Below are 24,969 nucleotides of genomic sequence, written 5' to 3' on the forward strand. Positions count from 1 at the left end.
CGCGACACTTGGCTAATTCCAGCCTCGAGATGCAGGAACTCGTATGAAAAAACTGCCACGCCGCTGCCACACCTCGGCATGGGCAAACGTCAAACAACCTCACACCGAACGGGAAGAACGCAAGCACGTTTCGGCCTTTGCCCCTGGCGCTTCCGCAAGACAGCTTCCACCAACACATTCGACAGCCTTCCAGCAGACGTCCTTCCAGCTGATCTACATTCGGCATAACCGGCGCGCATCTTCCCCTATCCCCCCGATTCACGCTTTCATACAGTTTGCCCACACAAAGACCCTTGAGACTCTTGATCTTGTCGAGTAATGGCATTTCTATTCATGGATGCGCGCAAAGATCTACTGCAGTAGGGCAAGGTCCTTTTCGTTGGCGCCTACGCCGAGCACCTTGCACGCGAGCTCAAACAGCTTTTGCTGAGCCTCGGTCCACTCCTTGCCCGGATTCCTAAAGCTCGCCTTCATCAGCCTACCCAATCCTTCGCGCAGCGTCTTGAGTGCCACAAGCGTCTTGGGATCCGCACTTGCAATCCGCACCCTCTGCCGGTCAATGTACAGACTGTTGGATGCAAGTCTAAACTCGCCATCGCCACACAGCATGTACACCGCCTTATCGTCCATAAGCCCCGTCTCCCATGCATACAGCTTCTTGCTCTGCATCATGGTGTAGTACAGCATGTAGCTGCTAGCCCCCCGCACCAACTCGCTCATCTTGACCCGGAAATTCACCGACGACGGATGGATCGACGTCGGCTGATTGTTCCCGATCGTCTTGAGCTGGAACGTCTTGGCATCGATATGCAGCAGCTTCGGATACAACCCCGCCGCCAACGTCGCATGAATCATTGACAGACTCGACGAGTTCACATCGAGATCCGCCGGAATACTCATGAACTTGGGCTTGCCATAGTTCGCCCCGCCACTGCGGTAGCGCAGCCGATTGAGCTCCTGGCGGAACGCATCGTCGACAGTGACAAAGCCGGCATCGATGAGGTACGAAAAGTACTGCTGGCGCAGCTCTTCGATCTGCAGCAAGTTCTGGATGCTCAGGAAGCTGCGGTTGCAGAACGTGCGGTGGTGGTTCTGCACCGTCGAGCGCCGGAAGCCGTTGAAGGCGTTGGCGATCGTGAGAAAGTCCGAGTCGCCCAGCTTGAAGCTCTGCTTGGCGCGATCCGCCTCGAGCTCCTTGCCGAACGGCGTCATGAACGGCGACTTGGAGTTGAGCGCCGCCGCGATCGTCAGCGCCGGATCCAGACACTTGAACAGCGTCGCCACCAGCAGGAACTTGCCCATGTGCACGTCCAGCGGCATCTTGGACAGGTGCCGCCCCAGGTGCGTGATCTCCTCGCCCGACGTGAGCGCCTTGACCTCCACCAGCGCCGCGATGGCGCGCTGCACGTTGGCCGCGCTCGGCGGGTCCAGCGCCTGCGACAGCGCATTCTCGATCGAGTCGCCGATCTTGATCTTCATGATCTTGAGCTTGAGCGCCAGATCCTGCAGCGACAGACGCAGCATCTCCGGCAGCGGGTGCTCGTCCAGGTACGAGTCGTGGCGATACTTGGTGAAGAGGTGGAAGCAGATACCTTCCTGCACACGTCCCGCACGTCCGCGTCGCTGCTTGGCGTTGCTCCGCGCAATAAAGCACTCGACCAGCCGCGAGATCTGCCGCTTCTCGTCGTAGCGCATCTCGCGGTGCTTGCCCGAGTCGATCACACATGTGATGTCCGGAATCGTAATACCCGTCTCGGCGATGTTGGTCGCTATGACAATCTTGCGCACGCCTGCAGGGGGCACGTTGAAAACCGCACCCTGGTTCTCGGACGAGATGGTCGAATGCAGAGGGAACAGCTGGAAGCCCGGGCCACCAAACGTCGGGTGATCCACCAGCATGTCGTGGCACTTGCGGATCTCGGCGAGACCTGGCATAAAGATGAGCGTGGCCGCGCTGTACGGCTCCAGATCCTTCTCGAGACACACGCGCTCGAGGATCTTGATGATCAGATCGTGGTTGATCACGTACTCGTTCATTCGGCCCAGCGTGTCGATCGTCTTGCTTCGATACGCCTTGCCAAGACCGCCCGTGCTTGAGCCACGACCCTCGGGGTCCTCGTCATCATCATCGAGCAGAGCGGGGTCTTCTTCTTCTTCTTGGGCAGGCGCTTGGGCGAGCAGCTGCAGCTTGCTCTTGTTGCCCGGCGCGTTCTGCTTGCGTGCGCTTCCATCGCCTTGACGGTAGCCGCGCTTGGGCCGGAACGCATAAGGCGAGTCGTCTTCGATAATGTAGTCGCTCATCTCGACAGCGTCCTCGAGATAGTGGACGTTGACCGGGAAGGTGCGGCCTGGCACAGCGATGGTGGGGCAGCCACCGCAGTACTTGCTGATGCGCTCTGCGTCCACCGTGGCCGACATGAGAATCACCTTGAGGTCCTTGCGGTGCGAGATGAGTGTCTTGAGGATGATGAGGAGGAAGTCCGACTCGATCGATCGCTCGTGCACTTCGTCGATGATGACGTGCGTAATTTCGTTGAACGCGGTGCCTTCGAGCATGCGGAGGACGATACCGGTCGTGGCGTAGACCAAACGCGCGTTCTTTCCGACGTTGCTTTCGAGACGAATTGCGTAGCCGACCAGGCTGTCGTTGCTGCCAACGCTCTTGCGCGGCTCGCCAAGCTCTTCGCTGACGCGTTCTGCCAGCGAGATGGCCGAGATACGCCTTGGCTCTGTGACGTAGATCTTGCAGTTGCGACCCTGTGACATGCAGTGCTCCAGGATGTAGGCGGGCACCTGCGTCGACTTGCCGCATCCCGTCTCACCGCTGAGTACAAAGATCTGATTGTTCTCGACCAGTTCGAGGATCTCTTGGCGATGGTTGGCGATGGGCAGACCCTGGCGGCCAGGGAGCATCTTTTGGTACGATGGCGACGCGACGCGGTTGGAAAAGTAGTCGGCGATCTCCTTGGCCCTGGCCTCGGACGGCTGTGGTGCGGAAGACGAAGACAGCTCGCCGAGCTCGGTCTGCTCTGTTGCAGCCGTGTTGCCGTTGACAGGGAGTTTGGCCTTGGCCTTTTTGGCGGCACTTGCCTCGTCCATCCGGACGCGGACGACATCTCGAACACGCTGGAATCGCGTTCGACTCTTGCGGTCCCGCTCGTCCTTTTGCAGGGCGGTGAGCTCCTCCCACCACTCGCGGTAGCCGGGCGGTAAAGCACGCTGAACAGACTTGTCGCGGTCGATGCAGAAGAGGGCGACGGTGGCGACAAAGTCATCGGCCTGCAGCTGGGTGGCACAGCCGACGGTGGTGAGCGTGTACTCGTCGACGTACGTCGGGCTGCCAGAGGTGATCGGGTTCTTGTTGGGGACCACCTTTCCTCCGTTCCATCGGATAGTGAGCTTGCTGCGATGAAGACGACCGCCAGACGGGATGGCAGTGAATTTGTAGGTCGAGTAGGCGTCGGCACGCTTGAGTGCATCGGAAAGCATCACGCGCGGTGTCTTGCCGCCTCCACCGCTCTTGGCTCGCGGCGGCAGATCACGCATGGTGATGATGACACCAGTGTCGGCGTCCTTGTCTTCGACCGGACCTTCGTTGAGTAAATCGCCAAAGAAGCCGCCCTCGTCGTCGGAGCCGGCCTCGGACTTGGCGTCGTCCTTTTGCTTGTCTTCGCCCTGGGAGTCGGGCTTCTTCTCTGGGTCCTTCTCTTCAGCGGCCTCGGGCACTTTTGGCTTCTCAGCGCCAGATCCTGCGGCTGCGTCACCTGCTGGGCTGGATGACTCGAGACCGGCGGCTGCCTCGATTTCGCGGCGCCGCTGCTGGCGCTTTTGTTCCTCTTGCTCCTCGGCAGCCTTGAGCTGCTTCTCGATCTCCTCGCGCTGCCTGAGCACTTGGCGGAAGCCGTCCGTGGCGGTCTTTTGGTCGAAGTAGGCGCCACGTTCGCACTCGCGCATAAAGTCCTTTGTGCGGCCGAGGACGCGTTCGAGCCTGGCTTCCTCCTGCTTCATGTGTACGTCGCCATCCTTGCCGAGCTCCTTCTTCCATTTCGACTTTTCTTGGTCGATTCGGATTTGCATGGCTCGCAAGAGCGACCATGTGGCCGTCGGCTTTTCGAGCGTGTCGATCTGATCTGATTCGAGGTCGTCGCTGAGCTGCAAGACGAGACGCTCGCAGGCCTTTTTCAACGCAGCGAGCTTCTCAGGGTCGACCTTGGTTGTCGTGGCTGCGGCAGCGGGCTTGGCTGACGCGGCAGGCGAGGATTTGGATGTGGCATCGGACGGAAGAGCCGCGCCCGGCACGATCTTTACCGCAGGTGTCTGTTCCGAGCGAGCAAAGTCGTTCTTGCCGAGGGCCTCGGAGCGATGGAAATCGTAGCCTGCATCGAGTGGTGGCCTGCTATCATCGTACTCCTCGTCGTCGCCGTCGTCGGCCTTGTCGTCAGCCGTACCGGGCGAGTCTTTGCCGCGGCGCTTCTTGGCTGCCTTTCCTTCTCCTGCACGGATAGCGTCTTCGAGCGACTCCTCGTCTAGCGATTGGTAGAGATGCGACAGACACTCTTCTACGTCAGGAGTCGCGGCGTTGGCGAGCGCGTCCTCGGCTTGGGCCGAGGTGAAGCCGAGCTTGAGGAGGAGCTGATAGGTGGTCAATGCTCTTGTCATGACTTTATCTTGAGATTCGGCCCATGCATTGGACGATGAAGCGCTGCTCGACGACGAGCTGGCGTTGCCGACCGAAAGCTTCTGAAGATCTTTGGTCAAAGTGGCCATGGCCAGCGAGGTGTGCGACGAGCCAACACTGACCGGGGTGGCGCTGCCAGAGACGGTAGTTGCGCCCGAAGCGGTGGAAGCCGGTGTCGCTGCCGGGTCAACTGCACTTGCTGAGCCCGTGGAAGCATCTGCTGTTGCATCGCCCTCTGCTCGAGCCTGGGAGCTGGTCGACGGCTTTTGAAGCTCGGCGGCGATCTGGAGCACTTGATCGCGGAGCTCGGGCTCCATCTCAAAGTTGGGCAGCGTCTTTGCAAAGCGACGGTCATACTCGATGGCCTTGTGCTGTCGTGACACCTCCTTCTCGACTCGATCCTGGAGCTTTTCGACGAGGTTCTGGAGAGCCTGCTCCTCCTCCTTTTCGGGGTCGTAGAAGTCGGTTTCGGCGCGCTTGCCGTCGTCAGCCGGTGCATTCGATCCGGAAAGATTGTCGGCCAGGCTCTGATCGTTGGCCTTTTCGTAGTCGGCTGCGGCGGCCGAGGCAGCCTTCGCAGCGCTGGCGACGGGCTTCTTGGCAGCTGCCGGTGGAGGGTCCTGCACCTTTTTGGGGGTCGAGGTGGTGGCATATCCACGCTGGACGGTGCCCTTGAGCGTGGGTCTCTTCTTTCCCATCGTGACCAAGTCTGCGCTTCGAAGGCGCGGGTCAGTGCTTGGTCGATGGTGCTAGATGGTGTACTGGAAGATGGGATCAGAAGAGCATGCACTGTCCGACGTCACACGAACATGCAACTCAGCCTGATCGGGGCCTTGACTTTCTTCCTCAAAGTCACACGAAATTCACTGGATCGGCTCCACATCCTTCCTCGCATTCCAAAATTCAAAAGATGTTAGACCTCGAACAACGCGTGAGACCCGACATCCGAGCCTTTGGCGTTGGCGTCGTGGCTCGAGCAGGCGGCGCGAAGAGATGCGCCGTCAGGGTCTGCTGTCCGCAGCAAAGTCGAGGCAGCTTCGGCAGACCGAATCCTTCTCAACGATCCTCCATCCGTCGCCGCTATCCCACCCACCAGCACCCGCTCGCTATGGCCGACGATCCGCGTGTCGATGCGGACGGCTCTCCCGCCAAGGAGCAGCCGTCGCAGCCTCCCGTCCTGCAGATCGTCAGATCCAACGCATCCAATCTTCCACGCAACCTTCCCGTCAAGCGCTACGACGGAGACCCGCTCGGACGCGTCGAAGTCCAGCATGCGCTTCTCTGCTACCTCTTCTCCGATACTAGGAGAGTCTTCACTAATCCCCGACCTGGCGATCGCTCCACCGCTTTAACGAGCGGAGCAGGTTCGGCGGGTGTGCCTGCACCAGTCTATCCTTTTGGCATGTCGGCAGGCTGCGTGAGGCGCAGCGGCGAGACGGAGGAAGAGTACAACAAGTGGCAGGAGAAGAGACAGCGCTATTTGCTCTGGAAGAAGAGGCTCGATCGCAAGCGCAAGCTCGAACGCAAGGCCGCTGCCGCTGCTGCCGCCGAGACCGCAGGCGACAATGCCAACGACGACGCAGATGCAAACAACGAGGAGAAGGACGAACTCGCCGATGCGGGCAACGAGGAAGATGCCGCTGAGCCCAAGGCCGATGAGGGCGATGACGACGAGGATCTTGGCGATCCGAACGAGCCACTGGATGAAAACGAGTTCCCACAGCCAGGCGCCGCCAAGCTCACGTTCAAGGAGCTCTACATCGAGTCGTTGCTCAACAGCAGCAAGTGCACCAAGTCGATGCGCGACAAGATCCTCGCTGACGAGGAGTACGCCGAGGACTTCGCCAAGGTCTGTCTGCTAGTCAATGTCGGCCGCATCAACACCACGCTCGCCTTCTATCCAGAGATGAAGACCGTCCTGCGCTCCTACCACCCGCTTCCGTCGCTGCAGAACAACGAGAATACGAGGCGCAACATGCAGGATGCACCGCGCATGAAGTCGCTCCTCAAGGGCGTGCTCATTGATACCGAGCGACCTGCGCCTCCCACCGCAGGCCCGTCGGCAGGCCAGCCCGTCAAGGCGCAGAAGCCCAACGCGCTCAGCGAGGAGGCGCCGTCGGACTTTAAGGAGGTCATCAAGCGCTTCCGTGCCGGCACCGTGCCACCCACGAGTGTGGTCACGCTCATCTTTTTGCTCTCGCTGCACGCCAACGAGCTGACGGACATGCACTTCCCCGTGCCGCACGACTCGCACTCGCTCTTCTATCCGCACGCCGACCACCCGCTGCCCTCCAAGCAGCGCGCAGAGGCGTTCCTCTGGCTTCTGTACCACTACCTCGAGGGCCCCGCGACGCGGCCGCCGGGCGAGCTGCCCAATCCATTCGACGACGAAACCTCGCTCACCGCCGCCAAGGACGCGGCGGATGCGTACGCGAATCTGCTCACGGACGAAGAGCGCAAGAAGCGCGCCAACCAGCCGTGGAAGGGCATCGCGAATCCGGCGTGGAAGAAGTGGAAGCAGGCGCAGGAGGTCGATGGCGCAGCGGACGACAAGGTCAAGAAGGAGAACGGCGACGAGGGTGGCGAGGATAACAAGGAGCCGCCTGTATATCTGCACCGACTGCTTGTGCCGACGCTGCAGACGGTGACACCCGAGGAGGCGGCGCTGGAGAATGTCAATACCGAAGACGAGATCAAGTGGGGCAAGCAGATGCAGTCGGAACGCGCGGCTTTCCTGTCCAAGTTCCAGGAAGAGGAAGCGGCCAAGAACGCCGCCTCGACAGGCTCACCCGCTCCATCGGCCGGTGGCGCCAAGAAGGGACATCGCATCGGTGGGGCTGCGTCGGCAGCTACTGATCGCGCCTCGTCGGGCGATGCCGACACTTCTCGTCTTAAGCGTCGACACGGCGGTGCCGCTGGTGATGTCTCCAAGCGATCCCGCATGGCGAGTCCCATCGATTTTGACGATTCGATCTCGGACGCCGAGGCTGGTAGTACTGCGATTGCTACGTCAGCGAACCCGCTCACGTCCGATCCGTACCTCAATGCCAACGTGGCGATTTCGGACCGGATCCGACCTGCGCTGTGGGATCTCGACCTGAGCGTGCCTCCGCAGCATCGCAACACGGAGTCGCTGCCACAGCAGGCATGGGCGCGCATCCTGGAACGTGCCCAGCGCGGCGTGGGCGATGCGTGCTACGAGAGCGACGAAGACGACTTTGCCCTCGAAGAGGCACAGGAACCCGAACGCAGTCGCGCCGAAATCTGCCGCATCCTTACTGGGCTCCGCGGCGTGGTTAGGCACGATGTGTTCGAGGCAGATAACCACGCGGTCAGGGTCAAGTACGGAGGGTACGAGCAGGAGTACAGCGGGAATGGAGGAGCGCTACTGCCGTATGCGAAGGAGTTCGAGACGAGGAGCAACAGGGTCGATCTGTACTCCAACAGCACCCCTGTAACGGGCAGGAGGTACGACGGCGACGACGCGGCGAGGAGGAACGACGACGTGGATGATATCGAAGAGGCTCTGCTGGGCGGTGAAGCCGAGCCCCGACGAAGGAGCGTCGCACGCAACGGGTACTCGCCTGTCCGAGCATAGGTCTCTCACGCAATGCCAATCTTCACGTGTATCTCAGGTGGCCATCCCGACTGAAAGAAGCGATGCTAGATGATGCGATTGAGATGCGTACAAATACAAGTGAGGTCGGGACGATGCTGAGGAAGTGAGATCTACTTGGCCGACTTTTTCTTCTTCTTMTTGGCCGGCGATGAAGATGCGCTGTCCGTATCTTTCGTTGCGGACTTGGGAGTCTTGGGCTTGTCGTAGCCCTCGAAGGGGTCCATGGCCGGGCGCTTCTTCTTGCCCGCTGGCGTCGTCTTCACCTCCTCTGCTGCACTTCCAGTCTCTGCCTCCTTCGTTTCCTGCTTCTTTTCGGGCTTGGCAGGGGATGCATCATCGTCGAACTTCGTATGCTTTCCGGGCGTTGACCCTGGCTCACCCGCCAGTGCGGCCCTGATGAACCTTCCCGCCGCGCTCTTGTCGACCCTCGACCCCTTCTGCTCATTCTTGGGCTCCTTCTCGTCGTCCTGCACGCGCTTGATCTTGCCAAAGTAGCTCTTTACGCGCTCGAGCTCCTGCATGACGGGATGATTCGTCGGGTCGACGCCCTTTGTCTTGAGCAAGATCCACACGAGGTCCATGAGCACGTACGCCACCGACACCTGCATGCGTGCAGCATCTAGTCTCCCGTGCAGTTCATCCTCTCCCTTTTCCGCCGCGTCTGGCTGTGTCGAGGCGCTCGCGGAGCTGTTGGCCTGAAGCGCAGTGTTGATTGCCTCGTAATTGTGCGCCAGTAGCGGCTGAAGAATCGTCGAAAGCTCGGTGAATGATGCGCTGAGCGCCTGCAGCGTAGGCAGCGGACTTTGCCGCAACGAAGACATGGCTGTGGGTCAAAGCGTCGAGGTTTAGCGTTGCCTTTGTGACGTGGCGAAAGAACAAAGGGAAGGGTTAGCAGTGGATGGTGGAGTGAAATTTTGGAAGGCCGAGGGAAAAAGCTCCAAGCCAAAAAAGTTCCGAGTGCCGACGAAATCGCGTCTCGCCCGAGTGCTGCAAGAGGTCGTCCTAGACTCCGACGCAGAGCCATGCAGCCGAAGCTGTCACACCCTAATCCAAAAGCGCCGCGTCCCAAATCACATCTTCCCTTTGTTGTCGGGTGCAGAGCGGCGGCAATCTTGAGCCGGTTGAGGTTCAAACGCGTCTGCTCTCTCCGTGATGGCGCGGAGATGGTGAACAAGGTTCACGTGATGCGGAAAGCGTTCTCACGGTGGTTGGAAGACAAAGGGGACCAGACAAAGGGACTTTCCGACGCACAGTTGACACGCAGACTGGTCCAGGTGCTGCAGAAGACCCCATCTGTGCAGCTGAAACGCCGAGCCGCTTCCGCTTTCCCTTTGTTCCTCCGCACTTCGTTTGCAGAAGCGGAAGAGGCCTGAGTTCAGGGTCGGATGCGACGGTGTGCAGATTGAGGCGCGAGATTAAAGGGGACCAGCACGAACCCACTTTGCTCATTTCGCAGCTCTGCCCGCAGCCCTGAGACGCTAGCGTTACCCGTGCAGCCGCACCAAATCTAGGAACAAAGGGAAGTGCCTCAAACTAGGAGGCCCGAGCATGGCCGTCCCCTTTGTTCTCTCCCCGCCGAGCATGAAGTTCAAGTGCGGAAGTGCACTCTCCGACTCAGCCACTCCCGCACAATCTCATTGTGATGAACAAGAACAGAGGCGCTAGGATTTCCAGACAAAGAGGCTAGAGAGAATGTACAGTGCGGGCTCAGCCAAAGGCGGCAGAAAGGCTGTTGCTGGCGAGCGACTCCCGTCGGATGGTAGGCATCGGCGCGCGTCCGAGCGCATCGTATGGCGGGTAGAGCTGTGTCGGAACGCCAGTGGTCTGTGCGCCTGGAAACGTGTGTGGAAGGTAGCTGGTGTGGCGAAGAGCGCTTTCCGCAGATGCGGACGAGAGTCTGTTGGGCAGCATCGCCAGTGCAAGAGATCCGCCTTCGTCTGTGGCAAAAGAAAATCAAAGGGGAAAACGGTCAGAACGCTGCGTGCGGCCAGATTTCCCGAAAGGCGGTGCGGTACGTACCTGCGGAGTCTGCCTTCTGAGAACGCTTGGGGAGCGCTTTGACCTTCCTAGTCGCAGCTGCTTGGAGTGTCGGGCTGAGTAGCGCCTCGTGTGACGCCCAGAATGGATCGTACTGCAAGAGCGAAATGTTGCTGCCAAAGGAGCTGAAGCTCGTGTCCGCCGTCGAGCACATGCTGAGCTCGGGAGTCGATTCGTGCTCCGACGAAATATCGCTGTCCACTGAAGGCGTCTTGCTGATCCTGCGAGTGGCCCGCTTTGGCCTCGAAGATGCTGTCGTCTTGCGAACCGGAGTGCGGTTGGCTGCCGTCGTAACTGTGCGGGGCTGTCCGGCCTTGAGAGGCTTCTTGCTGTTGGCGACGATGTCGTACACCCAGTCGCCGACCTTCTCCTTGACGCCGTACTTGAGCCAGCTGATCATGCTCGTCCAGTCGTCCTCGAACTCCTTCTTGTCCGCGTTGGTGAGCCGTCCGAGATTGTCGCGAAGCACGTCGTCCACGCTGTGAACAAGGATTGCGGGCGATCGTTCGTGGGGGGAGCCCATGTTGCAGGCGTCCATCTTGGTCTGCATCAGCAGACTCATGCGTTGGCGATCGTTGCGGGCGAACTTGCGAAGGATGCTGGACCAGCCAGAGCGTCGGCGCGCGTTGATGAACCAGAGCGTCAGCTGGTTAATTTGCAGATCGCTGCCTCGTTCCTCGGACTTCTTGCGCTGAGCGGCGGAAGCGTTGGTGGCTTCGACGAGAGACTCCTTGTCTCCTTGCGAGGGATATGGATTGTCGAGATGCTCGAGGAAGTGCTTGCGCATGTTGTACGATGGCAGGCTCTCGCTGAGGTCCGAAGGCTTGGCTTGATCGGAAGTCTCGTATTCCTTCTTTTTGATGCTAATAGTCTCCTCCTTAAAATCGCACTCGAGCTTGGAATATACCTCTTCTATGTTGAGCCTGGTCTTCGAAACGACTCGTATCCTATGGGCAGCTTGATGCAAGCGATAGACCAGATCTTCCGTCAATAGCCCTTGCTCTCTGCTCTTGCTGATTACTTTCGGCAGTAGAGCCAATTTCTGCGCCGATGAGACAAGCTCGTCATCTTCAGCTAAAAGTCCCTCTTCAACCTCTTGCAGAGCCGTCAGAAGATCCGAGAAGGTCATAGTTGTAGAGTTCGTCATCTTGTGTCGGTGAAGTCCATGTCAGTAGATGTGGTGAGAAGCGAAGTTCTGACGGAACTGGAGTGGAAAAAATCCGCCTGGAGCTCCTCGGAAATTTCAAGTCACGGCATGAGACCGCGAAATTGAAGTGCGTACCGCGCTCTTGACTTTGCCTCTCCTTTCTCTCTCACCGTCATCCTCTTTCACCTTTGACTTATTTCAGCATGCACGACACCGATTTCCTAGAACAGGTTCAGCAACTGGTAGCGCAGCTCGAGAAGGGCTTGCCGAAGGCTTCGGTCCCGGTGGTGCAGGAAGCAAGCGGAGTATCGATTCAACTTGAACTGCCCATGCCATACAAAGAGCAGTGCCTGGCTAGCCTTTCGGCATACAATCTTGCCGACGACCGTAAGACTGCTCTGTCCCTCGTTTATCACGAGCACATCTGCAGCCTGGGTAGAGCGTACCACACGAGATACTCTGATGCTGTTACCGGTCTCCGGCACATGGGGGAGACAGATGGATCCTTCTTCGAAGCTTTCAAAACCTCACTACAGCACAGGTTTGAGTTCCATTGCCAACAGGTGTGGGAAACCGTTCTCACCGTGCTGGACTCACATTGCCGTCAGGATGGAAGATCATTTCACGCCAACGCAGCAATTAATGACGGGCTTCGATGGAAGGATTATTCAAATAGAGACAGCAAGGCCAATCGTGGACATGACTCGGACGCGGTGCGCATCCTGGAGCAAGCCTTCCAGCACACGCCCAACATCACGCAAGCGGAAAAGTATCGACTGGCCGAAGTCACCGGCCTCCAGCCCAAGCAAGTGACCATCTGGGTGAGTTTCTTCTTTTCTATCGACGCGTCTCGATGTTTCGCGCCACCGCTGCACGCGCGAACCCGGCCCAATGGCGATGAAGGACTACAATACTAAGGCGATCGCCATGTGATCACCTGCATGGGATTACACTGGCATGAGCTCCAACATCAAGCTGAGCCACGGAAAAGACGCCAGCAGCGGCACATTCGATGCAGATCGGCAGGAGCGCGAGCTGACGATTCCAAAATTCCCCTTTGTTCTGCTTTCCCTTTGTCCTAGTTCCAAAACCGGCGCAACCGCAAGGGGAGGAAAGGCGCCAAGGCTGCCAAAAACTCCCACGCTCGAGTCACCGCACGGGCCCAATCGCCCAACGACTGCTTCTCACCCCCTCGCGACTTCACGCTCAACGAGAAGAAACGCAAGTCGTACGGCGCGCTGGGCGTCGCGTCTTCGTCCAGCTCGGACTCGGACAGCGATGAGGGTTTTCTCAAGAAGCCGCGTCTTCCACGCGCGCACTCTGGCCTTAGCGACGCCTCGACTTCATCGAGCGCACACACCGCTTCGTTCATCGCATGGAGCTCGCCATCGTCGCGATCGACGTCGTCGTCGTCGGTATCCAGCAGCCCGAGCGACTGCTTCGACAGCCCGGGCAAGGCGCACAATGTGTTCAGGCTGCTCAATCCGCTCAAGTACGATGCGCGCGCCAAGCAGGACATGCCCGCCGTCACCATGGCGACGCCATCGCTCGTGCCGTACCACCGCGCCGAGGACCGTTCGCCCTTTAGCAGCGATGTGGCGAATGGCGGCGTGTATGGCGGGGCGCAGAAGCTGCAATTTGCCCGCAAGGCGATGCAGCACGAGATGGACTTTGGCGGTCTGCAGTTTGATGCCGATGCGATGGGCAAGGACCTGTGCGAGAGCGTTCAGAGGGTCCTCGAGATGAACTTTAGCTCGCTCGCGGACAGGAGCGTGTCCGACAGCTCGTGGGGGTCGGTGATGCAGGGCGCGACGGATGACGACGGATGGGTCGACGACGACGAGCCCGGCGTCAGCACTACTCCGAGCGACAACGTGCTACCTCAGCAAGCGACTGCAGCTGCACAGCCTCAGACCGCACCCGGTGTGATGCAGTTCGGCAACGAAGCAGCCGCCACCTCGCCATCCATCCACTCCGCAGCTGCGACTACAGCACCCTGGACCACGCAGGCTTGTGCTGTGTACAACGGCAATATGGGCGGCAACAACGTGCTCTCGGGCTCCAACGACGAGCCGATCCTCCATCACTTCTTCGAACCCGCCACGCACGCTCCCGCACCGCCCTCATACGCGCCGTACCAGCAGACCTCGCCGCAGCAACCCATCCCGGCTGCCAGCACGACACCCATCGCCAACGCCAACGCGTTCCTCGACTTTGAAGTCGAGATGGCCGACCTCGACGACTTGCTCAGCTCGTTCGTCCAGCCTGCCGTCCCTGCTCCCAATGCCGCCGCCGAGGTGGGTGCTGGAGCGCAGGTTGCGCAGCAGCAACCCGCCGAGTTCTACCTCAACTTCGACCTCTCCCCGCAAATGTTTCGCGCAGCATAGGCTGGTCCGTCTGCTCGCAAGTCCCCAGTCCCGCTACGTTCGACCGGCTTTCCGTTCTCATTCCCGCTCCAGTGCCGTGTAGTTTCAGCAGTGTTTCTTCGATGTGCTTAGTCTCGCTTTGTTCCGCTTCCGTCGCTCGCAATGACCAAGATACCTGTTCTCAGATCACAGCCTGCGCGCAATGGGGGGCTAAAAATGTGTATGCAGTGACGTGAGTTTACAGAAGGGGCTGGTGACCGTTTGCCTCTTCCTCTACCGGCGCGCTCGACCAAGCCTGTTGCGCTACCTTGGTGGTCTTCTGACGTTCTTCGAGCTGGGACGTGGACATGAAGGCATTGGCCAGGGGGAAGGTCTTCCCTGCCGCGGCGTCAAATTCTGCCGTGCTGTTAGGAGCAATTGTCGCGAGCAGATCTCTAGCCACCGTGGTGGTCTTCAGTGCACGGTTGAGTGCACGGGGCTGCGTGGCTGGCGAGATGGTCTTGGGGAGGGAGAGGAGGATCTGGACTGCCTCGTCTGTGCGGTCGAGCGCCAGCGCTGCACGTGCGTTACCCAACACTTCCTCCGGCGTGGCGCTCCCCGACTGCAGCGCTTCCGTAAACACAACCGACGCTGGCTTGTCCGCCGGCACGATCGTCTCCAGTGCAGAGGCAATAACACTTCCAATCGGCTTCGGCGCAGCGGAAAGGTCGGGCAATCGCGTCTTGAGACGCACCACCATGTGGACGAGCTCCGGGTGCGCAGGGTGCAGCTTGTGCAGCGCAACCAGCGCACGTGTCGCCAGCAACCAGTTCTTCTGTCGGATCGCCACCTCAAACGCCCCCATCCAGGTCTCTTCGCTGCTGGCCGCATTGGCTTGCAAGAATCGCAGCCACTTGGCTGCCTGTTCCAACGGCGCCTCGTGCACGCTCTTAAACAGGTCCAGCCCCTTCGGATCCGGATCGGGCTTGGGTCCATCATCGTCGACCACCTCGCCGTTCGCCGCGGCTTCTTCGGCCTTCTTCTTCTTGTCCGCCGCTTCCTGCTCCGCCTTGGCGGCACGCTTGGCTTCCGCCTGCCTCGCCTTCTTGATCGCCTTCTTCTTCTCGGCCTCGCTCAAGCCCGCGAGCGCGGGGTCTTCTTCGTCCGTCTTGGTCTCGACAAACGCCGGTGTGTCCGGCTTGTCGTACAGCGTCGTGTAGATGCCCAGCGCCACCGATGCCGCGCGAACAAACGCAGGGTGCGAGCGCAAGCCGTCCTCAAAGCGCACCAGGTTCACGTACGAGCGCAGCGTCATCTTGCGCATGCAGTACGAGTGGAAGTCGAGCTGGTCGTCCCAGAATTCCTGGAACGTGCGTTCGAGCTGGCCGAGCCGCTTGAGCGCCATAGCGAGGTTGCCTGTGCGCAGGAAGGCCTCGGCTTCCTCGGCGAGGTACCACAGCGCCTGCATCTCGTTGAGGTCGTACGTGGGGCTGGGCGCATCGGGCTTCGTGAAAAGACCGACGATGCGCTCGGCCTCGACGGTGTCGTTGGTGCGCAGCAGGTACTTAGCCGCCTTGGAGTTGAGGAAGCGGTCCTGGCCGTCGAGCAAGCGTGCGTCGGTCATGGCGGCCGAGGCACCGAGCAGGTCGCCGGCGCGCTTGAGCACGCGTGCGCGCACCATGTGCAGCTCGGGTAGCGTCGACGAGTGCGCGATGGCCGAGTCGATGTAGTGCAGCGCGCGCGCCGAGTCGCCCGTGAGCGAGTAGTGCTGCGCGAGGTAGTAGAGCGCCCAAAGATAGGATGTGGGCGGCTCGGTGCCGTCGGCGGGCGCGCTGGACGCGGGCGCCCACTCGAGACGCAGCGTCTCGACAATCTGCTCGAGCGCAGCCTGCTTGGCCGAGTCCTGGTAGAGCGACTTGAGGTCCGAGAAGAGCGAGGGGACGCCCTTGACGAGCGCCGACTTGACATACGCCGTCGCCTGCGTGGCGAACTCGTCGCCCGAGGCGTAGATGAGCGCCAGACGTTTGGCGGCCGTCGACTTGGGGTGGTCCGCCTGCAGGCCGCGGAAGACCTCGACGGCTTGCGCCTGGTCTGCTGTCTCGGTCGTGATGCCAAGCAAGCTCAGCAGCCCAGCAAAGTATCGCTTGTTCTCTGGGTTGGAAGCGATGAGCTGCCTCCAGATCGACTCGGCGGCGTCCTTCTCGCCCAGCCCGGCGTGGCAGCGTGCCTTGGCCTCCATCTTGCCCTTGAGATCGACGATGCGCGGCGAGCTGGCCTCGATGAGATCGAGCGACTCCTGGAACTTGGCCTGCTCCTCGAGGATGCTGGCGTGGTAGAGGAGCACCTCGCCGTGCTCGTAGTTCCTGTCGGGGATGTCGCGCATGACGTTCTCGTAGCCCTCGAGCACGCGCACTGCGGCATCGAGCGAGCCTGCGAGGTGGTGTGCGACGGCGAGGCCGATCCAGTTGATGCGGAGGTGAGGCTGCATGCGTAGCAGCGTGAGGCGGTTCTCGACCATGGGCGGGTAGTTTCGGAGCTGGAGCTGGAGGAAGGCCGATTCGCGGAGGAGGTTGATGTTGCCGCCGCCCTCGATGCGGAGTGCCTGAGTGTAGCACTTGAGGGCCTCTTCGAAGTTTTTGTCCTGGCGGTGCAAGATGCCGAGAGCGTGCCAGCAGATGAACGAGGTGAGGTCGAATCGGACGCCCTTTTTTGCGAGCTCGATGCCCTCCTCGCGGCGGTTGGTGGAGCCGAGGAGGAGGCCCTTCATGGCTACGGTCTCGCCATGTTCTGGGAACTTTTTGAGGATGGTGTCTGCGGTCTTGAGGCCGAGCTTGTACTTTTTCGTCTCGTACTCCTGGATGAGCCGCTGGAAGAGGGCGCGCTCCTTGGTGGGAAGCGCTGCTCGCTTCGGCGGCATGGTAGGCGGATGGACTAGGGAAGAGAGAGACGCTGGAAGGAGCGAAGAGGGTGTTGGTGTGGAGATGGAGAGAGAGGAAGGAAGCTTGGAATCCCATCGGAGATTTGGACACGGGCCGAGTTGGATTCGGTTGGATTGGGTGCTCGGCGCCGTTGTGGATCTTCCAATTTCCAAGAAGATCCGGCTTCTCAGCGCAGCAGCGGCAGCAGCCGCCAGGCAGCTTCCCTCTTGTGATCGCCTTTTTTGATGCCGAAATGTGGTAGCTACGCCGATCTTACATTCAGCAACTCGCCCGACACCTCCACGCCGGGCGGTGGTCGGCTCGGGGTCCAGCGGGCCACACCTGCCCGTGTGCCTGAGCCACTCGAGCCTGCCTTTCGCCCCTCGCCTTCCACCATCCATCCCAACCATCGCTCGCTCTTCCGTCTGTTCATGCATTCATCCGGCAAAAGGGGCGCCGCATAATCACCCTTGACAGCGTCTCTCCAAGATAGCCGACCTCAACCCGGCTGCAGCTGCGCAAGCTGGGCCGCCGCTCCCCACCCCGCACTACAACGGCTACAACGACCTCCCCGCGTCGCTGTCCACACCTTCATCGTCGACCAGCACCTACAAAACCCGGCAGAGGGCGCATATTGCTGATCCGATCGTTGCATCCGGTGGCGCTCCGTACGCACAGGCGAGCTCGATTCCAGCGGGGCCTGTACGTCGCACAGCTGCTGCACCCGCACACACCAAGAACGTCTTTTCCGTCTCGACGCAGCGCTGGGCAAAGCGTCTTGCAGACATGGCTGCTCCAACAGCCCCAGCTAGCGCTGGTGTCAATGGTGCAGGCGCACCACGCGAGGTATCGATTGGCGTGGGCACCGTGTATGATTCGAACGCGTTTGGCTCGAATCCGTACGCGCGCGTAGCGTCCGACGACGCAGCACCCGCACCGTCGAGGTCGCACTACTTTTTGTCGCGCGATGAGATCCTCAAGGGCGTCGCGAATCGGTTTGTGCACTCGAGTGCGTACCTGTGGTTCTACGCCGGCATGGCACTTGCCTCGCTGCTCACCGTCATCATCAGCCTCACCTCCGACTGTCCCGGCACGCTCTTCTACGGCCTCGAGCTCGCGATCAATCTGCTCCTCATCGCCGAAGTCGGCATTAGACTCGTGGCGTTCGGCAAGCAATTCTGGAAGAGCACGTACAATGTGGTGGATCTCGGCCTCGTATTGCTGTGCGCGATCACGCTGCTGGTGATCTTCTTCCACCACGAGTGCTCGCCCTTCCGCCGCACACCGTCGTACCCCGACGACGACGGTGAACGAAGAGGAGGCAGGTCAGGAAAGGGCGAAGAGCTGTTGGATTCCATCCTGCTCATTGGGCGAAACGTCGTACAGGCCCTCAGGCTGGTCTCCATCGTAAGGAGGTCTGGAAGCAACGTTACGAGTAGACCTACGCGCATCGAGATCGGAAACAGACCCTACTCGCTCGACCTCGACCTCGAAGACGAAGGTGCAATGGCTAGGGATAGGATCAGGATAGGAGAGGAGGAACGTGCACCCCTCTTTGACGCCGATGATGACGAGCTCTAGTTTTCCCCCCTTCCCGCCTCTCCTGGCTCATGGTAATTGCATATCACTCGGCTCGAATCGATCGTTTCCATCCCCGTTCAGGCTTGCTTTACACGGGGGGAAAGAATTACATTGTTCGTTGGCTGTTGCATATACAAGTGTGAGGATGGCTACGACTTTTCGCGCGGGTAGTGGTTGTGCTGATACGCCGCCGACCCACCTGCGACGCTTTCATAGCCCGGCGGACCAACGCTGCTCTGGTAGTCGTGGTACTGACTTCCATCTCCGTACTGGGCAGCTGAGGTGCCTTCTCTCGCTGCACCGTCGTTCGCACCCGCCGACGAGGGATGGTACGAGTGATACTGCTGCGACTGCGACTGGTGGTCGTAGGCCGACGATGCATAGTTGTCGTACCCGGCCTGTTCGTGCTGCTGGTGCGAGCCGTGCGCATTCGACGCCAGCCCAAATCCATCGTCGACCGTACCCTGACGCCGATCCGCCGCCGATCCCGTATTATCATAAACGATCTCCTGCGGCTCGGCTGTCTCGTGTTGCGGGATGGAAGGCAGGTCCCGTGGCCCGCGCATGCGAGACCCACTGTCATGGAAGCCAGATGAAGGCCCAAAGGTGGCGCCTGAATATTCCGTGGGGTGGCCGTACTCGCCCGTGGGCTGACGGCGTGCACCTGATTGGCTGAACTGGCTGCCACCCGGCACGGGCATGGCTGAGGGGACCATATTGCCGTACGAGTCGTACTGCGGCTGCTGCTGGTGTTGCGAAGGGTACTGGCTCTGCTGGGCATAGTCGTTGGTGGGCGGCGGAGATGCGATCTGTGAATACGAGCGGGGCGCCGGTGTGAGCGATGAGCCATGGCCTTGGCTGTCGAGGCCGTCGCGGTACGGCTGAGGGCCGACACCAGGCACGTAGGTGGGTTCGGTGTGAGTGGGCGACGTGATCGAAGCTTGCCTCTGCGCCTGAAGGTTGTGTGCACCGTAACCAGCCGAGTTGTTGAGCATGGGTGGGGAGCTCGAAAAGTCCTCGGTGCGACTTGCCTGCGCCTGCCTCCTACCGTAGCCCTGGCCGACGCCGTTGATGACGGAGCCACTGGCGGCTAGACCGGCGCCCGCGGCACCGGCACGAGCGATGTTGCTGTTGGTCGAGTAGGCGAGGCCGGGTTGGTGCTGGCTGGCTCCGTTGTGGTAGGCGCCGTCGTCGTAATCGTTCTTGAGCGGCACCTCGTGCTCGGTCTCGTACTCGGCAAACTTGGGCAGATCGTCGCGTCGGTTCCTGTCGAGCGTCGCCTGCCTGCGCTTCCTGTCCGCTTCGGCGTCGAGCGCATCCATGCGCATCTGCTCGGCGTAGCGGTCCTGCATGGGAGCGGCGGGTCTGGCTCCGTAGGTGTCGGGAGGCAGGTGCGAGTCCTTGACGCGGTTGCGCTTCCTCCTGCTGCAGATGCCGCAGCTGAAGGCGCATCCTGCGAGGAACATGAGGATCCAGGCTGCCAAGGTCATCCAGATGGCCATGCCAAGCTCTGCGGAGGCGCCGTTGATCGAGTTGATGCGCTTCTTTGCAATGATGAAGAGGGCGAGGTCGAGGCCAAAGGCGACGAGGGTAATGAAAGCGCCGATGCCGGTGACAAAGGTGCCGAAGCAGTTGGTGGAGAGCTCGCGGCAGTGTGAGATGAGGCCGAGCAGCACCGAAACGGCAGCAAAGGCGAGGGCGATGGGATGGAGGATGAGAGTGTAGGTGAGGCCCTTGATGACGGCGGTGGTGTATCTGCCCGAGATGACTTCAATACCGAGGAGCTGGTTGGGATCGAACGAATAGCCGAGCATGGAGTTGCTGCAGGTGTCGCCGATGCAGTAGCCAAGCGTGCCGAAACGAGCGACCTGACCATTCTGGGAGCCGCGACCACCGATCGTGGCTTCCAGGAAGTAGATGGACTTGATGATGGGAGTGGAGATGGTGACGAGGCCGAGCAGGATGGCGGCGACCAGCGTCAGGAGTGTTCCTGGCGTAGCCGGGCGGATCATGGTGGCGGCGTCTGTCCGTTAGGCGAGATCCAAAGCTGCTTGTTGCGCGTATTGAAGCCGTCGAGGTTGCAAAGGAACACCTTGGTGGCCTTGTATTGCGGGCGGGACGTCTCGGAGTGGCGAGCGACGTTGGAAGCTTTGGGCCGACGGATGATGCCAAGCTTTGGGATGGTGGCCAAGAGGAAGGAATGAGGCGGCGACTATGCAGTCGCCAACGGTGGGTGTGGGCGTATGTGGGGTGCGAAGGACGGGCGTGCAGCAAGCAGGGTTTGGAGCGGTGGCTCGAGATGATGCACGGCTGCCGTTGTGCACAAAATTGACAGCCTGCACGGGTCTTGGCGAGGCTGCCGAGAAATCTCACTTTTGCGCGCGAGCAGAGAGAGCATCATGGCCAGGGCAGCAGGATAGGGGCCACCGCACACACTCAACTCCACACACCCAACTTAAGCCAAATGGCCCATATGAATTTCAGCGAGAGCCAGAGGGCGAAGAACAGGCACGACGGGGCGCGTGCCGTCGCCTGGCTGAAATGCTGTGCAGCTGCATGAGAGCGGTGGGCGCGCCTGGCTGCACTGCACCGCCTTGAAATCGCTCAAAATCCTTCGCCCCGCGGCAGAGCCAGGTCAGGCACGACAGAGCAAAGACGCGTAGAGTTGAACGGCCGCGACCAAAAAATGGATCCAACAGCAGGCGCGCTCTAACAAATCGAATTTCGCCGCCTCCAACTCCACCTCTACTCAGCCTCAAAGCCAAGCAGCGCACAGCCCCGAACTGGCCGCGAGATGACCGCCGAATTTCAAGTTCCGCGGCCACAGACGAGACAGACACACGGCTGGAGGCTCTCGAATTGCCGCGTGGTGCGGCTGCTGGCTGCGATGGCCTGGTCCCCACTCTGAGCCCGGCCCTGGGAATCGGAGGCGACTCTGTGCGCGTGTGCCCTCAGGTGATGGCCCCTGCTCCGTGGGTCTGGCTCGCTTGCCCGTCCTGTCGACCGACGCTGAGCCGTTGACCCTTTCCTTCCTTGGCTGTGCGGACCGCCGCCCGGCTTGCAGCGCCGTCTCCACTTGAGCTGCACACACGCCTTCGCCTTGCCTCAAGATCGGCTACCTTCCGTCCGTCCGCTTACTCTTCTTGCTCCCATCGATCGGATCAGCCCCGCTCTCCTTCGATCCATCCATCCATCTCTTCGGCCCTTCCGACTCTGCAACCACCTCCTCCATACCCACAACAAAGCTCGGAATCGCCGCTGAGCACACGCTACCATGGCGCGCTTCGACGACCACATGCCCACGCGGCCCGTCGACCGCGACAAGGCCGAGTCCGAGCTCTCGATCCACATCAAGAAGGCCACCAGCACCGAAGAGACCGCTCCCAAGCAGAAGCACGTCCGCAAGTGCATCGTCTACACCTGGGACTACCGCACCTCCCAATCCATCTGGACCGGCCTCCGCGTCCAGCCCATCCTCAGCGATGAGGTGCAGACCTTCAAGGCGCTTATCCTCGTCCACAAGGTCCTCCAGGAGGGTCACCAAGTCGTGCTCAAGGAGGCCCAGGCTCAGATCGGATGGTTCGAGACTTGCGCCCGCACCGTCGGCGCCGACAGCATGCGCGGCTACGGAGCCCTCATCCGCGCCTACGTCAACTTCATCCTCGCCAAGCTCCGCTTCCACCGCCACCACAAGGAGTTCAACGGCCTCTTCGAATACGAAGAGTACATCTCCCTCAAGAACATCGACAACCCCGACGAAGGCTACGAGACCATCATGGACCTCATGAACCTCCAGGACCAGATCGACCAGTTCCAGAAGCTCGTCTTTGCCCACTTCCGCGGCTCCGCCAACAACGAGTGCCGCATCTCCGCTCTCGTCCCCCTCGTCAAGGAGAGCTACGGCATCTACAAATTCCTCACCTCCATGCTTCGCGCCATGCACCGTCGCACCGACGCCAGCGACGCTCTTCAACCCCTTCGCGAGCGCTACGACTCGCAGCACCATTCACTCCGCAAGTTCTACTACGAATGCGCCAACCTCAAATACCTCACCTCCCTCATCAACGTCCCCAAGCTCAACCACGAGCCCCCCAACCTCTTTGAACTCCCCGAAGAGGGTCCCTACCTCCCGCCTCGACAGACGCCCAAGGCGCCAACGCCGGACCCCGGTCCATCCCAGGCAGAGATCGACGAGCAGGCGCGCTTGCTCAAGCAGTACGAAGACAAGCAGGCCTCACTCAAGGCGCAGGAGGAAGCAGAGAGGCAACGACAAGCCGACCTCGCCGCAAAGCAGCAGCGCGACTTTGAGGAACAGCAGCGTCAGCAGGCCGAACAGCAGCGCCTCGCACAAGAGCAGCTCATGCGTGCACAGATGGACCAGATGCAGGGCGGTCGTCTCGCCGAGCTCGAGCGCGAGGTCTTAGCCATGCGCGGACAGTACGAGCGCGACCAGCTCATGCTCGAGCAGTACGACCGTCGTGTAAAGGCGCTCGAAACCGAGCTCGCCAACATCGGCCAGAACTTTGGCGCCCAGATGCAGGGCAAGGACGACCTCATCAAGCAGCTCCAGGATCAGGTCACTCTCTGGCGCAACAAGTACGAGGCGCTCGCCAAGCTCTACTCTCAGCTGCGTACCGAGCATCTCGAGATGCTCGGCAAGTACAAGCAGATGCAGATCAAGGCTGGAAGCGCGCAGGAGGCCGTCGACAAGATGGAGCGTATGGAGCGCGACGTCAAGGCCAAGAACCTCGAACTCGCCGACATGATCCGCGAGCGCGACCGCGCCCGCTTCGACCTCGACCGCATCAAGGCCAGTCAGAAGGAGGAGTTCGACCGACTCAAGCGCGACCTCATGTTTGCCAACGAGCGTGCAGAGGATGCGACGCGCGCCAAGAGCTCCGAGCTCTCGGGCATGATGTCCACGCTCAACCGCCAGATCGCCGAGCTCGAGGACTCGCTGCGCGAGAAGCGCATGGAGCTCGACGCTCGCGACGCCGAGCTGGCACGCATCCGCGACGAGAAGGATGCCGAGCTCGCCATCATGCAGGAGGGTATGGACGCCACCATCAAGCAGCTCACCGACATGCAGCTCAACCAGGGCGAGAGCGACCAGGCGGTCAATGCACAGATCGACACGCTCATCCTCGACAACTCCAAGAAGCTCAACGCCATCATCGACTCCATCCTCCAGGCGTGCGTCGACAAGGTGGACGATGCGCTCTACGAGCTCGAGTCGCCCTCGGCCTCGGGCAACACCACCGCCACGCCCGAGTACGTGCTCTCGATGATCGAAAAGGGCACCACCTCCACCAACGAGTTTGCCACCGTCTTTTCGCTCTACCTCTCCGGCGAGGTGGGCGGCGAGCACGTCGAGGTCATCAAACGCGCCAATCAGCTCGCCCAGACCATCAGCGACACGCTCACCAGCACCAAGGGCATCACAAGGTTGGCGCAGAACGACGATGCTGCCGACAAGCTCATCGGCACCGGTCGCGAGACGGGCAACGTGCTGCTGCGATTCTTCAGCAACCTGCAGTCGTACCGTCTGGCCGGCGTCGCACCTGCCCAGCGCCGCGATGTGGTGGCACGCCAGAACATGGAGGCGCGCGCCGCGTTTGGCAACCTCAACAGCGTGGTCGAGACCATGGTCAAAGCGGGCAACACCATGCTTGCCAACGCCAACGGCGACATTGGCGACATTGTGGAGCGCGAGATGATGAATGCTGCGAGCGCCATCGATGCTGCGACGGCCAAGCTGCAGGCGCTGCTGTCGAGGCCGAGGGACCACAACAAGTACTCGGCGGTGGATCTGCAGGTGCACGACGCCATCCTCGAGGCTTCGCTCGCCATCACACGCGCGATCGCCGGCCTCATCAAGGCGGCGACCGAGTCGCAGCAGGAGATCGTGGCCAAGGGACGAGGCTCGTCGACCAACCAGCAATTCTACAAGAAGAACAACCGCTGGACCGAGGGCCTCATCTCGGCGGCACGTGCGGTGGCGTTTGCGACGACCATGCTCATCGAGGCGGCCGACGGCGTCATCATGGGCACGCACTCGCTCGAGCAGCTCATTGTCGCATCCAACGAGGTGTCGGCTGCGACGGCGCAGGTGGTGGCCGCGTCGCGTGTCAAGGCCGAGTTCATGTCCAAGACGCAGGACCGGCTCGAGCGGGCGGCCAAGGCGGTCACGGACGCGTGCCGTGCGCTCGTCAAGCAGGTCAAGACCATCACCGACAGGCAGAGCAACGGTGCAGCCGACTTTGACTACTCGCAGATGGCCGTGCACGAGTTTAAGGTCAAGGAGATGGAGCAGCAGGTCGAGGTGCTCAAGCTCGAGAAGGAGCTCACCCAGGCACGCCGCGTGCTCGGTGCGATGCGCAGGGCGGGCTACCACGCGACCGAAGACGACTAGAGCGAGGTGTGGCTCGTTTGGTGCGTGTACTTCTCCTTCCATAGCAATGCAACTATGATACTACGAAAGGTTGGGCTGGTGTGCCGATGGGGTTGAGGGAGGGAGGTTGGATTTGCACATGCTGACTAAGCGCTTGGCACTGGTGAGAGACGCGTCCTGAGGTCACTTGGACTCAGGCTTGGGCGGCAGGCCAGCGAGGTGGGAAATTGTGATCGAAGGCCACGCCGCCTTC

General features: G+C 60.8%; 9 protein-coding genes across 9 annotated transcripts; 4 read left to right on the forward strand and 5 right to left on the reverse strand.

The window, feature by feature from the left end:
* Positions 1-351: 351 nt before the first annotated feature.
* On the reverse strand, positions 352-5,376 carry PAN0_001d0275 (p-loop containing nucleoside triphosphate hydrolase protein; the record flags this gene model as incomplete). Its single annotated transcript, XM_014803893.1, has 1 exon — positions 352-5,376. The coding sequence occupies one exon, from the start codon at positions 5,374-5,376 to the stop codon at positions 352-354; it is 5,025 nt and encodes a 1,674-aa protein (XP_014659379.1).
* A 410-nt stretch (positions 5,377-5,786) lies between these two features.
* On the forward strand, positions 5,787-8,276 carry PAN0_001c0276 (uncharacterized protein; the record flags this gene model as incomplete). The annotated part of the gene is made up of 1 exon (XM_014803894.1): positions 5,787-8,276. One exon carries the CDS (start codon positions 5,787-5,789, stop codon positions 8,274-8,276), a length of 2,490 nt encoding a protein of 829 aa, XP_014659380.1.
* Positions 8,277-8,407: 131 nt separating this feature from the next.
* On the reverse strand, positions 8,408-9,118 carry PAN0_001d0277 (exosome-associated family protein; the record flags this gene model as incomplete). Its single annotated transcript, XM_014803895.1, has 1 exon — positions 8,408-9,118. The coding sequence occupies one exon, from the start codon at positions 9,116-9,118 to the stop codon at positions 8,408-8,410; it is 711 nt and encodes a 236-aa protein (XP_014659381.1).
* Positions 9,119-10,004: 886 nt separating this feature from the next.
* Positions 10,005-11,481, reverse strand: PAN0_001d0278 (mating-type locus allele B1 protein; the record flags this gene model as incomplete). The annotated part of the gene is made up of 2 exons (XM_014803896.1): positions 10,005-10,234; positions 10,317-11,481. 2 exons carry the CDS (start codon positions 11,479-11,481, stop codon positions 10,005-10,007), a joined length of 1,395 nt encoding a protein of 464 aa, XP_014659382.1.
* A 203-nt stretch (positions 11,482-11,684) lies between these two features.
* Positions 11,685-13,868, forward strand: PAN0_001c0279 (uncharacterized protein; the record flags this gene model as incomplete). Its single annotated transcript, XM_014803897.1, has 3 exons — positions 11,685-12,022; positions 12,164-12,302; positions 12,564-13,868. The coding sequence occupies 3 exons, from the start codon at positions 11,685-11,687 to the stop codon at positions 13,866-13,868; spliced, it is 1,782 nt and encodes a 593-aa protein (XP_014659383.1).
* Positions 13,869-14,085: 217 nt separating this feature from the next.
* PAN0_001d0280 (N-terminal acetyltransferase A, auxiliary subunit) lies at positions 14,086-16,743 on the reverse strand (the record flags this gene model as incomplete). Its single annotated transcript, XM_014803898.1, has 1 exon — positions 14,086-16,743. One exon carries the CDS (start codon positions 16,741-16,743, stop codon positions 14,086-14,088), a length of 2,658 nt encoding a protein of 885 aa, XP_014659384.1.
* A 246-nt stretch (positions 16,744-16,989) lies between these two features.
* PAN0_001c0281 (WSC-domain-containing protein) lies at positions 16,990-18,325 on the forward strand (the record flags this gene model as incomplete). The annotated part of the gene is made up of 2 exons (XM_014803899.1): positions 16,990-17,167; positions 17,238-18,325. 2 exons carry the CDS (start codon positions 16,990-16,992, stop codon positions 18,323-18,325), a joined length of 1,266 nt encoding a protein of 421 aa, XP_014659385.1.
* A 149-nt stretch (positions 18,326-18,474) lies between these two features.
* PAN0_001d0282 (uncharacterized protein) lies at positions 18,475-20,337 on the reverse strand (the record flags this gene model as incomplete). The annotated part of the gene is made up of 1 exon (XM_014803900.1): positions 18,475-20,337. The coding sequence occupies one exon, from the start codon at positions 20,335-20,337 to the stop codon at positions 18,475-18,477; it is 1,863 nt and encodes a 620-aa protein (XP_014659386.1).
* A 1,262-nt stretch (positions 20,338-21,599) lies between these two features.
* Positions 21,600-24,737, forward strand: PAN0_001c0283 (ANTH-domain-containing protein; the record flags this gene model as incomplete). The annotated part of the gene is made up of 1 exon (XM_014803901.1): positions 21,600-24,737. One exon carries the CDS (start codon positions 21,600-21,602, stop codon positions 24,735-24,737), a length of 3,138 nt encoding a protein of 1,045 aa, XP_014659387.1.
* Positions 24,738-24,969: the final 232 nt, after the last annotated feature.

Source organism: Moesziomyces antarcticus (genome assembly GCF_000747765.1).
Source record: "Moesziomyces antarcticus DNA, scaffold: scaffold_v10001, strain JCM 10317, whole genome shotgun sequence".
In the NCBI taxonomy this organism is placed as follows: Eukaryota; Fungi; Basidiomycota; class Ustilaginomycetes; order Ustilaginales; family Ustilaginaceae; genus Moesziomyces; species Moesziomyces antarcticus.